Below are 14,741 nucleotides of genomic sequence, written 5' to 3' on the forward strand. Positions count from 1 at the left end.
CTGGGAGCAGCCTGTGTCCTCCCCCCAACTCAGTCTGGCCAACAATGACATAAAACAAGTATATTTCGGACAAGTATATTTCGGACTCTGCTTTCACTGCAAACTCGATGGTTAACCCTCCCCAAGCACTCCAAGCAAGGCTTGGCTACACTGGAGCTGGCATAGCCTGGCAGGGGCTTTGCCTGATGACACCGTCTTGTTCACATCTGAGCACCAAAATCAACATTTTTTTTTAAGTTCTGGTGCATGCAGGACCCAGCCATCCCAGGGTACCTCCACTACGGCTGGAGCCAGCTCTGCTGCAGCTTGGTCCTTCCCGCTCCCCATCAACCTGGGGCTGTTGTTAAGGTAAAAGCAGTGGCCAAGCCATACCTGGAGGATCCTGCAGCGCGGCGAGTCACAGGCGATGTCCTCGCAGGGGTGGAACATGCCCAGCGTCACGCAGTTGAGCAGGATCACCAGCATGCTCACCCTCTCGAACCACCTGCATGGCACCCCGTCAAGGAAGCAATGGATCCAAACGAGCATCCGCGAGCAGCCACCGCTGAATCAGAAAGGTTATTCTGGTCTTTAAAGCAAGGCACATGCCAGCTTCTCCAGGTTAGAGTTTATCTGGTTTTGCGTGGAGACCCTGCCTGCCATTTAGATACCTGCACAGCAAACCCATGGTGTGTTCTCCCCACGCTGACATCAGTGGCTACGGCTAATGCGAAAACTGCCATAAAATGAAAGCTGTGTGGTGAGAGTGCTGAGTGCTGATGTAATGGATTAAAAAATTAAATTAAAAGAACGATATCAACTTTTAGGAAAAGAAAAAACCCACACTGTTAATTTCCTCTTCTGGCATTTTACGGAAAAGCACTTTAACAACATTACAATTTTCTATTAACCATGTCACAGCTTATCCCAGGGGCGTTACCCTGAAGTCACTGCCTGAACTTTTCATTCCCACTCCAAATTAAGACCGTCAAAACCATTAACTGACTGCCTAAAAACCTTAAGACTGCGAGAGCCAGCAGAGTCCATCCCCTGCCCCAACTGCTGCCTCTTGGAGCAATTTTAAAGACCTGAGCTGCCAGGACAGACTTGGGATGCTGTTACTTTTGGGGCAGAATGAAGTTGCCGCAGCAAATCCTCATAGCGATGGTTCAAACCTGGTTCCAATTTTTTTTGCAACCTTCTAGGGGGAATTTCCAGCCAAATCCCGACTGCCTAGGGCACAGAGATGTGAAATCCAGGAGCCGGTGCAACGTGGTGCCGGGGTTATCTTCCAGCTTAGCATGGAAAACACCCCACCGGTTGCCACGACCCGCAGGCAGCTGGAGCCACGCTCCTGCCTGGGCACAGGCAGCAGCTTCCAGGCTCTAGGAAAATAAGCGTGGCCCTTGTCAGACAAGAGCTTTCGCTGCAACACGGTAGAGGGTGGTGTTTGGGAGCCCGTGCTGTAGCGTTATCAGGCTGGAGAAGAAGGTGGTGAGGATGAATCAGCAGGTGCCTCCCCGCCGGGTGCGCGGGGCTGGAGCTGGCAGCTCCTGCCACCCATCCTGGGCGAATTCCTGGGAAGTCACATGGGGCTGAGTCACGGCTTGGTCGCCAGCAATCTGGATCTTTTAATCGGAAGAAATGTTTACAAGATATCGGGATAGACATTCCAACTGTCAGGTTGGGGCTATGGGCTGGAATATTTAGCCCAAATATAGTCCTGCGGGGGCAGGCGCGGAGGGCAGGCTGGAGGAGGGGGCAGGAGCTGCGGGGGATCCACAAGCGTTTCCTGGCTTGGGGGGCCTGGAAAGCATCCCTCCTCAGAGCCAGCCGCGTCCACGGCTCTGCCAGTGAGGAAATGCAAAGCCCTTGAGAACATATAAAGAATTTAAAAAAAAAAAATCCCTGTAAGATCCCAAAGGGGAGAGGAGGGTGCGCCTGCAAGGGCTGTGCAAGATGCTCAGCAGGGAAGCGAGGAGGATCGGGAGCAGCCTGCTTTGTTGGGTCAAAACCTGCAGAGACGGATGGATGCTTCCCCAGATAGGCAGCACTTCATGCAAAACCTTTCGTGGCAGTGAAGACCCCGTGCTGGGCCTGGCTCTCCTCCACGGGCTCCATCTCAGCTGGGCACGGGACCTGGGTGATGCTTTTGCCATGGCGGGTAGCTGCTTGGATGCTGTCTGGGCACCATGAGCTCCTCAGAAAGCAGAGATGGGCACACAACCACGATGTGCATCTGCTTGGAGACACTCTGACCTCACCTCCTCCTTCTCCAAGACCTAGAGCAGCCCTAACACCCACCCAAGGCAGATGAGCAGATCCACACTCACTGCAGCCCCACGCAAAGAGATGAGCAGTGGCTGAAATGGGAGGAACAGCACGGGATGGCACCGAAGGCACCCTCCCGGTCCTCCCCCGGCACGCTACAGATGGCAAAACCATGGGTGCCCTTCGATGCTCATTAGCATGCTGGCACCGGCACCAGTGACTAATTGCAAGCGGAGGGTAGCCAGGAGAGCGCAGCCCCCCCGAGATGCCACAACCCGCTGCACATGGGGAACAAGACGCAGCTGGGAGGGAGATGTGGGGACCAGCACCAGGGCTGCACCCACCAAAGGGTCCCCCCCAGTGCAGGCAGGCAGGCAGGCAGCAGCACCCACCTGCCTGCACCACCCAGCTGCCCAGAGCCCCAGTGCTCCCCACCTTGGCGCGGGTGCCTGCATAGACATGGCCCCCCCATTCTACCCCCCCAGCTCTGTCCATGCCCCCAGCCCAGGGCTGGTCCCTGCCCTCCCACCCTAATTCCCCTTGCGGGAGCAAACATCCCGCAGGCAGGAAAACAGCCTGGGGAAGGGGGGGACCCAGAAAGCGCGAAGGGATTTTACTTGCTGATGGCAGGTTTTTTTTCCCCAGCTTTCACCGCAGACCCACTTATCAGCATATCGCTCCCTCAAGCAAATACATTTCAGTCCAATATACCGCTTCACCCTGATTAAATATTCCCGGGATGGGGACTCTGGCGGTGCTAAGGGCAGTATGTTAATGTGCGGCTGAGAGATCAGAAGGTTGGGGGGGTTATTTTATTTTTTTGCCTTTTTTTTTTTTTTTTCCAGCTGAATGAAACTTCAAGCTCTTTCTTCTGCTAATGGGATTTTCAGAGGCACACAAAGTGCTGATGGCTACGGCTTTGTACCGACCCTCCTTTGAGCCGAGAGGCTGACAAAGGGAAACTCTTCAATTAGCAAAAGCAGAAGGTGCTTTATTGAATGCTGCTTTCTGCTGTTGCGCGGGCAGCAAAGGGGCAACCAACAGGGCTTTGGGAAGCACCAGGGACCACTCTGGTCCTCGGCCAGCAGCTAAGGAAAGGAGGTGACAGCAAAGGCGAGTGGCAGCAGTGGCACTGCCATGGCCTCTCGCCCCGGTGCTGAGCTGAGCCCACAGCCCGCTTTGCATGAAATAAATATTCAGAGGGAGTGGAGCTGGCCCAAGGGGGGCGGATCGTGCCCCCTCCTCGTGCCGAGCAGGCAGGGAACGTAGGGCTGATGTTTAAAAACAATAATGGGGTTCACACACACACACAGAAGGTGATCACCCCATTTGCTCCATCCCATGGGTGTCAGAGTCCCTACTTTTCAGGGTCACCTGCTGACCACATTTTTACCATTAACTTGGCCAAGACAGACGGCTGAAACACTCACAGATTCCACCAAAAAAAAAAAAAAAAATAGAAAAAGAGAAAATTATCCAGAAGTCACTCACTCGTTAGGAACAGCAGCCCTTGCACAGAGCAAGAGCCCTCAGCCCCCTTCCCACACCGAGCGATCCCCGTGCTACCTGCCCATGCTCAGCAGAGCCTGACCTTTCGTAATTAAGAGGCAAGAGCCCCAGATTCAATTAGCCAGCACTACCCAGCTTAATATAATCAAAAGAGAAAGATATTGCATTATACTTGCTATGATTTGGTTGCAGAAGTTTGGATCAAATTCACCAGCAAGTGAATTAAATGGGAAGCTGTTGCTCAAGGGCGGCAGCAGCCAAGAGGACGGGGAGCACGATGCTCGGTCCATCAGCAGCCCCGGCTCTCTCAGCCAAGCCGGAGCGCACACACTGCTCCCGGTGTGCTCCTTGGCTCAGGGATGGGGAGAGCAGGCACCACTGTCCTACAACATCGCCCGTCCCCAGAGACGAGGGGGCCGGGCATCCCCGCCAAGGGTTGAGCCAGGTATGGAGGGCAGTGTTTGGTGATGCTTTACAGGGACATACGCTCTTCTATGGGAATAATATTTATTTCTTCCCTTGGTGCTCTGCTATTCCCAAGCAGATTCTGCCATTCCCCCTCCCCTGCATCCCTCTCTCTCCTCTCCAGCTCCTTCCCTGACCCCCTCCTCCAGCTCTCCCTAAGCAGTGCCGGTGCTCCAGCAAAGCAGCAGCTCCAAGACAACCTGCTGCCATCCTGCCATCACCAGGAGATGGGGTGGGACCCCCCAAAAGCCCAGCCAGTGTGATGGGGAGCGGGGCTCTGTGGACAAGGTGGGATCAATGCCCGGGCAGCCCTGCAGCACCGGGAGCTGCAAGCTCGTATCCTGCAATAACCCCTAACCATAGAAATGCATCAAACCGGCTGGATCCTGCCAGATGGCACCTCGACTCTGCTCTGCTGCCTGTTTTCTGGGGCAAGGAGACATCGTTTGGCCACATGGGCCATGGTCACAGTCAGGTCCCTCATCACCACCCGCAGTCATTTCTTTTGCACCGGGCAAAGCCCTTCACTCGCCGGGATGGCGGCTGGTATTTGACAAATGTGCTGAAAGCGCTGGCGAGGCCTGGAAATTTTTGTGCAAATGTGATGTGAAAATTGGGTTGAAATGACAGCTTTCCCCTGCAGTGTCACCGAGTCCCACCAGCTTAGGAGTGACACTGGGATAAGCTGCAGACGTTAATGAGTGCGGAGTTTTAGGCTTCATTCATATCATCAATTCCAGAAATAGCCCCTTTGACAGGAGCATAATGGGACTTCCAGGGTCTGGCCTTTGGGGGGGCGAGAGGAGGCAGGGACTAAAATCCTAAAACATTAATTCAGGCTGTTTGCAAGGGAAGTTAAAAGTCCTCAGAATTAATCTGCCTCACGGATGGAAATAATAACCCCTTCCCAGCTTCACCTCCGACTGCACCAGGCCAACAGGAAAAGGCTCTTCATGTCATGCCCGGTTGAAAGGTTATAGGATTCCCATCACAACCCTGGACATTAAGTTGGATTGTTTATTTTTCCTACCATGTTCCTTCGAAAGCAAAACCAGCACCCATCTTTTGCTTTTAGCGTTTGCAGGAAGCATTTGCATCCCCTTGGATGCTGCGTGCCAGAGGTGCTCTTGGAGCATCTTTACCCCATGAACCACTTGTCTGGCTCGCAGCCGAGCACTGGCTCGGGACCTGTCTCGGTGTGATCCTGGCACCGTCCCTACCCCACAGGTTTGCCCCCCCCCCCGGCTGCTTTTCCAGGCGTGGAAGCTCCTCTCCCTCTGGGGAACACCAAGAGCGGGATGAAGCAGGGAAAATGCCGCAGCTTCACAGCCCTTCCCGCAGCATGGCAGCACCGCACCGACAGCAAAACTGTTTTTTCCTGGCGGGGTGGATAACCTGCTGTGGGCACGACAGCCCCAGGCCCACTCATTGCACGCATGCGATGGAGCGTGCGCCTCCCGCCCCATGATCCGCAGGGATTCGTGCCAGGCGAGCCCTATCACCAGGGCATTCCTGGAAAGCAAAGCCAAGAGGCTCTTCTCCAGCGGGGCTGCAGCAAAGGAGTTTAAAAATTCAAACGTTACTCAAAAACCATTTCCATGCCTGCCCCAGCCCGGGTCACTGCATCTGGCAGATGCTGCCAAGAGGCGGCACGTCCCCGCTCAGCCCGGCGTAGCCCTGACATCCCCATCCACAGGCTCCGAGCCGGGAAAAAGCCAGGTGGGGAGCATCCCTGTCTTGTCACCGCTCTGCAGCTCTTCAAAACCGCTTCCCTCACAGCACAGACAGACCCGGGAGGTTATTTTAATTCATGCAGCTTCACAATTAAACCTGGGAAACCAAACCAGGGCGATTATTCATGCTGGTGTTTTTGGAAATTCATTTTCCCTTCAAGGGGATGTGCCGGCGGCTGCTTCCCTCTGCCACGAAAGGGCCGCACTCTGCTCCCATCTCACCAGTACCGCGGGGCCACGGCCACACGACGGTCCCCAAAGGCCCCGTAACGCACAACGGCGACTGTAAAGCCCAAAAGTAGAGGGGAAAGGGGATTTGGGGGAGTAATCATCTTAACCATCTTTTCATTTTTCTCCCAAAGATTTAAGAACCGCACTGTCGGCTGCGGGCAGGAGATGCTCTCCTCTGCCTCGGAAGCAGCCGCCTCTCAAGGGGGATGTAGGATTTGCTCAGCAGCGCGGAGGAGCCCTGCTCAGCCACCCAGGTGATGAAGCAAAGAATGATGCTGTATTTAGCGGGGATGAAGCTTGATTAAAAAAAAAAAAAGATGCTTTGTCAAAAGAAAAAATCCTGACAAGGTACTTGTTTGCTTTACTGTTTCGGAATTGTTTCCCCATACCCTTTTAGATTTGTACGTTAAGGTTTTTTCCCAGCAACCAAAAGGGTTTTAAATCTTATTGCTTAAGGAGAGAAAAAAAATGAAGATAAAAAAAAAAAATCCTGCAAGCTGAGTGTCTTGCATAATCTCCAAACTTCAGGAGCTGGAGCTTTTAAGAAAAGCCCTACATATCGCTTGCAATTAACTCCTGAGCTGGGAGGGCTCGGCTGCTGGCAGCCCGGCCTTGGGACCAGCATCTGTGAGGATGGGTGCTTTAAAAAAAATAAAATAAGATGTCAAGCAAGAACACTTAAGGCTGAATTTATTCTGGCTTCTCATCCCAGTCCTTCCTTCCTCCTCACGCCTGTCTTGGCATCACAGAGCAGACACCCAAGAAACAGCCCAAAAATGGCCTTGTGCAAAGGGCAGGGCCAGGGTCAGTGCATGGTCCCCAGCCCCTGGGTGAGCAGGTCAGGTTGGGGTGGAAGCCTCATGGGGTCAGAGATCACCAGCTATTTCACCAGCTGATGCCAAACGCTGGGACCCCAACCCTTGCTGCCCCACGCCGCCACAAGGGAAGAAAAGAGAAGCATCCGTGAAGCCTCGCTTGCCCAGCCTGAGCCCCGCAGAGGTCCCAGCTCCCCCCGAACCTCCCTCTCCCTCCACTCCTGTCACCGCTTTAGCACCTTTTGCTGACGTTTGGGTGGCTCAGGGATGGGCTCTCCTCCCACCCACCTCACCCAAGTGGGGCTGTGGAGGTGGGAGCGTGCCCCAGCGCACATGTGCCTGTCCCCGTCCTCCTCCCAGCTCCCAGCCCAGCCTCCACACCAGCCATTGCCTCCCATGACAGAGCCCCAGGGATGCAATCCCTTCCAGCAGCTCACGCCTGGCATTAGTGAAGATGTTGTGAGCAGTAAAATCCTTCCTAATGGCCTCCTCCTCTGCTGGAGGGACCCGGGGCTACCAGCTAAAATACACTAAATATGCCAAAGCCATTGCTGGTGCTCGATAATATATTTAAGACCTTTTCTCCCACCACGCCTTATGAAGAGCATAGTGGCTGGACACTTAACTCCCAAATATATATATTTTTAAACCCGCTTGCTGTAAACCGTCCCTTAATAGCGCCTGCCTTTAAAGCTCAGCGGAGCAGAAGAGCAGCAGGGCTGGCTGCTCACTGGGACGTATCCACAGCGCCCAGCGGTGCCACCCCCTCGTGATGCACAGCCCCAGCCGTGGTCCAGGGTGGAGGAAAACCCCCAGAAACCCAGGTAAATCCTCCAACACACACAGATGCATCTTCCCCTCATGCTCACACAGAAAGGCGCCTCGTGCAGAGTTGCCAGAGACTCCTCTGTCTCGCTGAAGAGACTCGGGATATTTGGGATACTATTAAGTTTCTACCACCCCTGATTCGGCTTGCTGCATTACTCAAGACAAAAACCGTTATGCAAGGCTCCCTAAACAAGTTGCAGTGAAATCTTTGTAACATCCTACACCGACACATAGTTGGGATATGTCACATATTTGTCTTATTTTGTTCCTTCTTTGTCCTTTTTTTAGTCTCCTTCTACTTTTTCCCCCTTGGAAGTACGCTGGTTCCCATGGAAACAGTGATGTTATGGGTATGGACAGAGCTTCAGTGACGTCCACAAGTTCAGTATAAAAGCGGATTTATGTAACAGTTGGTGAAATGAAGGAATTGAAGAGATGGCTCTGCATGGCCACACATGTGGCATCGGTGCTGCCGTGCCAGGGATGCTGCACCGGTCAGGCAGGCTCACACCGAAGCGGGAAAGAACAAGAGAGAAGAGTAGAAAGGAAGAGATTCCAGACACGTGGGAAGGTGGATCAGGATAAAACTTGCCCTAAACATACACAGATATATATACATATATGTATATAATTTTTTATCTATATTTTTATGTTTATATATTCATATATTTCATTGGAGAGCATCTCTCACCTTTTGCTGCTGGAGCAGGGGGCAGGTGAGGGACCAGGGTACTGACCCTGGGCACAGAAAGCCTCCTCCCTGCGCTCGCCTGGGAGCTGCAGGAGGGCAGCCGGGTCCTTGCTGCTGCCCCAGCCCCAGAAGCTGGCCAGGATGGAGGCCACGGAGCAGCAAGACCATCCCGGCACTGGCCAACAGCGCCTGCCTCCATGGCCAGGGAAGGAGATGCCCCCACAGCCAGTCTTCCTCAAACAGGGAAGAGGAGCATCTCCAGGAGGCTCCTGCAGGCTTCAAAGCCTGAGCAAAACAGGCACATTTCCTCTTTTTCACAAGCCTATGATTTAAATCCCTTCCTAGGGCAGTGCACAGATGGAGGGGATGTCTCTCCTCCTCCTCCTCCATCGGTCCCTGAGGAAGAAGCCCAAACAGCTTCCAAAATGAGACATTGCCGTGCCCAGAGACACACCACCTTGAACCCCCGCTCTCCCCGCAGAGGCTTCGCTGGCAGGCACCACGCCGCACGGAGCCAACCCCCCCCCAGAAAATCAATGTATTAATAAAGCTGGGGAAGCGACAGGCTGATTATAGCCCTGCTCCATCCCAGGGACGTGCTGGCGAGAACAAACCCATGCTAATTGTCCTGGCAGCTCCTCCACTTCCCATACAAACCCCGACACGCTCTGGGAAGCCTCGATGAGCTCTCTGCACCCACCACCACTGGGTTAACCCCCCTTAAACAGGAAAAGCGGTGCATGTCCCTGTGGAGCTGAAATAATCCCCATGGAGAAGAAACATTCCCTGCAAGCATCAGCACCCTGCCTGGCACAGGTGATGGGGGCTCTCTGCCTCCCTCCGCACCACTCTCCCCATGGGGACCACCTTCCGCCCCCTCAGCTGCATCCCTCTGGGGGATGCAGCCCCCGCAGCCCCCCAAGCCCTGCCAGCCGCCAGCACCAGCTCGAACCCAATCCCAGGCTATTAAAAATACACGAGGCGAGTGCATGAAAGATTCATCCAGGGCAGGGGATGTCAGCAGCTGCAGGGGGGAGCGTGGGAGACGGGACGGCTCTGCAGGGTCAGCAGCAGCTGCTGATTAATTCAGTGCTTCCCTAATCGCCCCAACAAGTGGGCAGTGGGATGGCACCGAGATGCGATAACCAAGTGAGGACCACAAAACCCGGCGAACCCAGGAGAGGAAGCAATTACAGCCTGTCCTCGCATTCGCCGCAGCAATCCCGGCTGCAGCTGGAGCTCGGGCAGAGGCGAGGGAATTCCCTCTGCTGACTTTGGGCCAGGGGAAACCTCGGAGGGAAGAGCTGTTAGCGAGGAGCAGGGATGCAAGCGAGCTAAACAAATCAGCTCCATCCCCATCCAAGACTCAGGACCGGTCTTCTACCCACCCCGTCCTTCCCACAGCCCGTTCCCGTCTATCCACAGACACCTGGATGAGGGATGCTTATGGGTGGGATTTGAGAAATCAGGGTGTGGGACAGGAGGGATGTGCTGGAGCAAACCGTCCTGCAGGAGCGGAACACCCCACCCTGTGGCATGGCACAGCCTTTGCCCAGCAGACTCCACAGCTGCCAGACCCACAAAATCCTTAGCAAGACCTCCAGAAACGCGAAATGCCCCTGTGCCTGCTCCTCCTTCCATCTGCTCTTTTCCACCAAGCAGGGAAATGTGTCCACCACACCAAGGCAAACACCTTCTAAGGCCCTTAGAGAAGCTCAGACTCTGGGTTTTGTCTACAAATGCGCAGCTTGGTGCTCAGCAGAGGAAAAGGGGAGAGAAGGGGCAGATGCAGCATGATTCCTGGCTGCACTGGCTCTAGGATGAGCTGAAAGCACCCAGCTCTCAGCCACATCTGCTGCAGCAAGGTTCTTCTTGTTGCCAGCCCAGTATTTTAATTGCAGAAGGGTACGAGCTCAAAACCTCTGAGGAAACCTGGCCAAACCTCATAGAAAGCCCAGAGGACAAATCCAAGGACAAACCCAGCATCATTTTAACCCTGTGGACAGAGACAGGGCAGAAGGGCTGGAGGAACTGCTGCTTCTGAAGGATGCAAACAGCTTAACACCAGTTAAGAAGAGTTGGGGGACCGCAGACCCTGTGTCCCCAACACCTTCTCCCTTCCCCTCCATCGCCCCAGGAGCTTCTCAGGGCAGTGTTTGAGTTGCTGTGATAGAAAGGATAACCAAAACACTATTCTCCTTTGGGGTAAACCCTTCTCCAGTGGGAGCCGTGCCCAACCACCAGAGAACTGAGCCCTTTCCACTTAACAGCTTGCATTACCTAATGCTGGGTATAAATTTCCGTGCAAAGCTTTGATGAAGAAATACAGCTTTGGGGCAACTCAAACTACCCACAAATTTTTTGTTTATGTTTTCTGACCTGGCTTCAAGTTGAGGGAAAAAAAAAATAAAAATAAAGAATTATGTTTACAAAGTCTGAATCTGATGACGATTTTCCAACTGGCCTGCTTGAATGTTTCACTTAGAAACGGAGCCAACATTTCCTTTCTAAAAAAAGCCATCAATGTAAAATACAATATTTTGTCGCAGGTTAAATACTTAATTAGACAGGAGCCATCTTACACACTTCAGATTTTAAAGCCTACAATTAAAAAAAAAAGAGAAAAATAGTGTTTTTCAGTGTAAGCAGTGCAGAGCTTTCACAGTGGGGATGAACATTAAGAAGGTCATTTTGCAGGTGGGGAAATGGAGGTCAAGGCCACCTTGGCTCCAAACCCACTGATTTTTCCCCAATATGACAGAGGTTGCTCCTTCCCATGGCATGCAGGGAGGGAGCAGCTGGTTCCTGATTGCAGCGGGCGATACTCGTGGAGAACATCTCCGGGAGATGCTCGAGGCACGAGCTTTGCCCGTGCTGCTGCGCCTGACTCAGTTCTTGAGATGTCTACAAGTAAAGTTCGTCTGCGTGAGCCGAAACATCTTGACGCCACGTCAAAATACCGCAGTGACTAAACGGGACTAAAAGCCGTCACGGGTGCGGGGTTTCTGCGGAAGGACTGGGTGCAGTGAGCTGTTCTCTCCAGGCCAGAGCCATCGCAGGGAGCTGGAGCAGGATGGGGGGCTCGGGCAGGGCTTGCTCCCCAGCGCCTGGTCTAATTGCTCCCTGCACGCAAATCCATAGCTGGGAACTCATTAATTAGCATCTCGCTGGCAGAGGAGGAGGAGGGAGGAAGAGGCAGGAAGACAGGGTCGGGAGGGTGCTCAGCACGCCCTGCTGTGGAGCAGAGCCCTGCTACGGCACTTGCATGGACACAGTAGGAGATGCCACCTCAAAATACCTCTCAGCCTCCCACTTCCAAACAGACGCAGCCCAGCCCAACATGGAGTGAGATCAGCTCAAAAGCAGGGTACACTCCATACGCTTCAGCCCAAACCCTGTGCTGAGCTGGGATACGATGCCCTACACGTGCCACGTCCCGCTGCTTGCCAAAAAAAACAAAGGTAGACACAGAGAGAAGATGCACAACCCTGAGAAGCAGGCAGAGGGTCCACAGCGGGGTTTGCATGATGGAATTTCGATGGAATACCTCTAGCGTAGGAAAGGCCACAAAAAAAAAAAAAAAAAAAAGCAGCTTTTTGGTGAATTTTAAGGTGCATTGTATGGAACCTGTGTGCAGGGATGGCACAGCCCCCCTGGTTTCCCCTCCCTGGGTGAGTACAAGAGGAGGCGATGGTGAGGGAGGCAGTGCAGACCCCAGCATTTGCAGATCCTTCTGGGGATCCCAAAGTGCAGCTAACCCCATGAGGGAGCTTTCAGATCAGTACACAAGCTGTCCAGGGTGCAGGACACAGCGCTATGCGAGCATGCAGGAGAGCTCCCACTGGGCTAAGGGGTGCAGAGACAACCCAAGGGTGGGTGCTGAGGACCCACAGAGGGTCCCACCCCAGCACTGCCACCCCGCAGTGCCACCAGCAGGGATCTGCCCAGCACCCTCCACCCAGCATGACTCAAGTGCGAGTCTATTAAAGGCAAAACACCCCATTTAATTAGCGTCAGGCTTCAAGAGCAGCTGACAAAAGCCAGGAAGCTCAGAGAGCATCAGCTGTGATGCCTCGGAGAGACTCCGGCATGGCAGCGGGGTCCTCTCTGACCTGCACAGCTCCTGTGCCGGCAGCACCGACAGCATGATGCCACCCGAGCCAAACCTCAATGAAGGGAGAGCAGGGACTGAGCCACTTCCAACTTCCAGCATCCATCACTGGTGTCACAACCTAGCATTTAAAATGGATTTATTCCATTCATTCATTCCCACAGAATAAGCGCCAGAGGGTGATGGGCCCCTGCTGCCCTGGGAGCTGCTTGGTGTCAGAAAGAAACAGGGTAGGAGAGACCTCTGCAGCCACAGAGGCTCCATTTCCCCATACCTTCCAAATCTCATCTTTGCTGAGATGGCTGGGAAAGAGGTCGGTTTGAGCCCATTTGGGTGGATCTTGTCACTCTGGGGCTCTGTGTCCTTCAGTGAGCCCTGCCGAGGGACTCGGTGCTTTCAGTACTGATGACCTGGCCCTCACCATCAGCGATCGGCGGGCTGGGACAGAGGTGGGAAACGCTCTGGCACTCAGCCCCCGTTAACCACCTCTCAAATCCTTCCTCTCCAAAACCTTTATTAAACCAAATCTGGACCCAGCAGCAAGATGAGCCCTGTTCCTACAGACAGATCCGGCCCCGCACACCACTGTGTCCTGGCACAGCCCCAGACTGCTCTGGAAAACCCCAACCAAGGTATTTGGCCACTTCAGGAGCTTTAAACCGAACGATTTCTTAATGCTTCTGATCTCTCAAAAATCTTCATGAAAAATGCACCAAAAAAAACAGGTTCCCAATCTCCCACACATCACCTGAGCCTCGCTCGCTTTTGCTTGGGGAAAGCAACAAGGACAACCTTTTGCAACCCAAAATACCCTGAGTTGTTTGGTCCCAGCCCATTTGATCACCTCCTCGCTGGAAACACATAGGGATATGGGGAAACCCTCGCAGAAACACCACCAGCAGCGCAAGCAATGGCAGGCTGGGGAGAAGCACTAAGCCCAGCACCACATGCTGCAGAGCTCTCGGTGTGGACGCACCAGCCCACAACCCGTTTAAAAGTCAGAGAGTCTCCTGATGTTCAGCCACCCCCCATCCCAGCACGTAATTATGGGTTCAAGGTGCAAAATTCACCCGCAAGGCTTAGCAGGCAGGAGAGAGGACATGGTACGAAGCCAGCCCCTTTGGTTTGGCACACCAGAAACACGATGGCCGTTCCTAAGACCCAGCTCTGGATTTTTTTTTTTTTTTTTTTTGCCCCCCTCTCTGGATGTGACTCATCCTTAGGCGGCATCTCCAGCCAACGCGCTGCTCCTGATGAGCTGCTATTGATTTACTCCATGTGCGGACAAGCTTATAGGGGAATAAGGGCGCCTTGTTCCCGTTCCAGGATCCGCGTGTCTCCGCACATGGAGTTAATTAAGAAAGAGCTCCGCATGGAGGCAAGCCCTCATCAAGGCCCAGCACCTAACGAAGGCACGCAGCCCACCGCAGCACCTTCCATGTCCCCCACCCCAGGGCCTGGGTGATGCTGGGTGGGTGCGAATGGAGCGGTGGGGTTGGGGTGCCAGACCCCAGGAATCACCCCACACCCCTGTGCTGCTCCCCCAGCCCGGACACAAACACGGGCCCCCCCAAAGCCTTTCAAAGGGCAGCTCCTCCCAGCCAGCCCCGTGCTCCGGCAGGAGGCCGTAATGGGAGCAAAGCACACTTTAAAAATTAATGTGGAACAAAAGAACTTCCACAAAATAAAAATTGCAGTTTCTTTTCCATTAATAACAAATTACAAGCCCCGCTTAAGAGGCTGCAGGCTCCAGCTCCTGCCCTTCACTGTCCTGTCTCCCTCTCCCTCACAGCCTCATCGTCCCCTCCTGCTCCCCCTGCACTTCTCACTTCTGCTGTCTGCAGAGGAAGCTCTCCAAAAGCTCGAACTTCCCCACCTCAGCCCATCACTGGAAACTCTCTCTGATCCCGTGTGATTTCATCATCTGCCCTCTAATGCAAAATGGATGTTCTAATTCTAACTAATAAAGTGAAAAGCAAGAAAGAGGCCGAAAATAAAGCCATCAAGGCATGGGACTGATCTGTGTTTGTCTTCTTCTTAATTCCATTATTGCCTCAAAACGAGCTCTAGATATTACTGCTCCCTCATTAACAGCTGCTCCGGTTTCC

General features: G+C 53.7%; 1 protein-coding gene across 1 annotated transcript in view; it reads right to left on the minus strand.

Moving 5' to 3' along the window:
• Positions 1-14,741, minus strand: part of CACNA1G (calcium voltage-gated channel subunit alpha1 G) — a 147,779-nt gene that overhangs the window by 100,342 nt on the left and 32,696 nt on the right. Inside the window, exon 2 of the mRNA XM_074159993.1 lies at positions 373-484. Coding sequence (XP_074016094.1) covers positions 373-484 — 112 coding nt within the window. The remainder of the gene's footprint in view (positions 1-372; positions 485-14,741) is intronic.

Source organism: Numenius arquata, chromosome 17 (genome assembly GCF_964106895.1).
Source record: "Numenius arquata chromosome 17, bNumArq3.hap1.1, whole genome shotgun sequence".
Classification (NCBI taxonomy): domain Eukaryota; kingdom Metazoa; phylum Chordata; class Aves; order Charadriiformes; family Scolopacidae; genus Numenius; species Numenius arquata.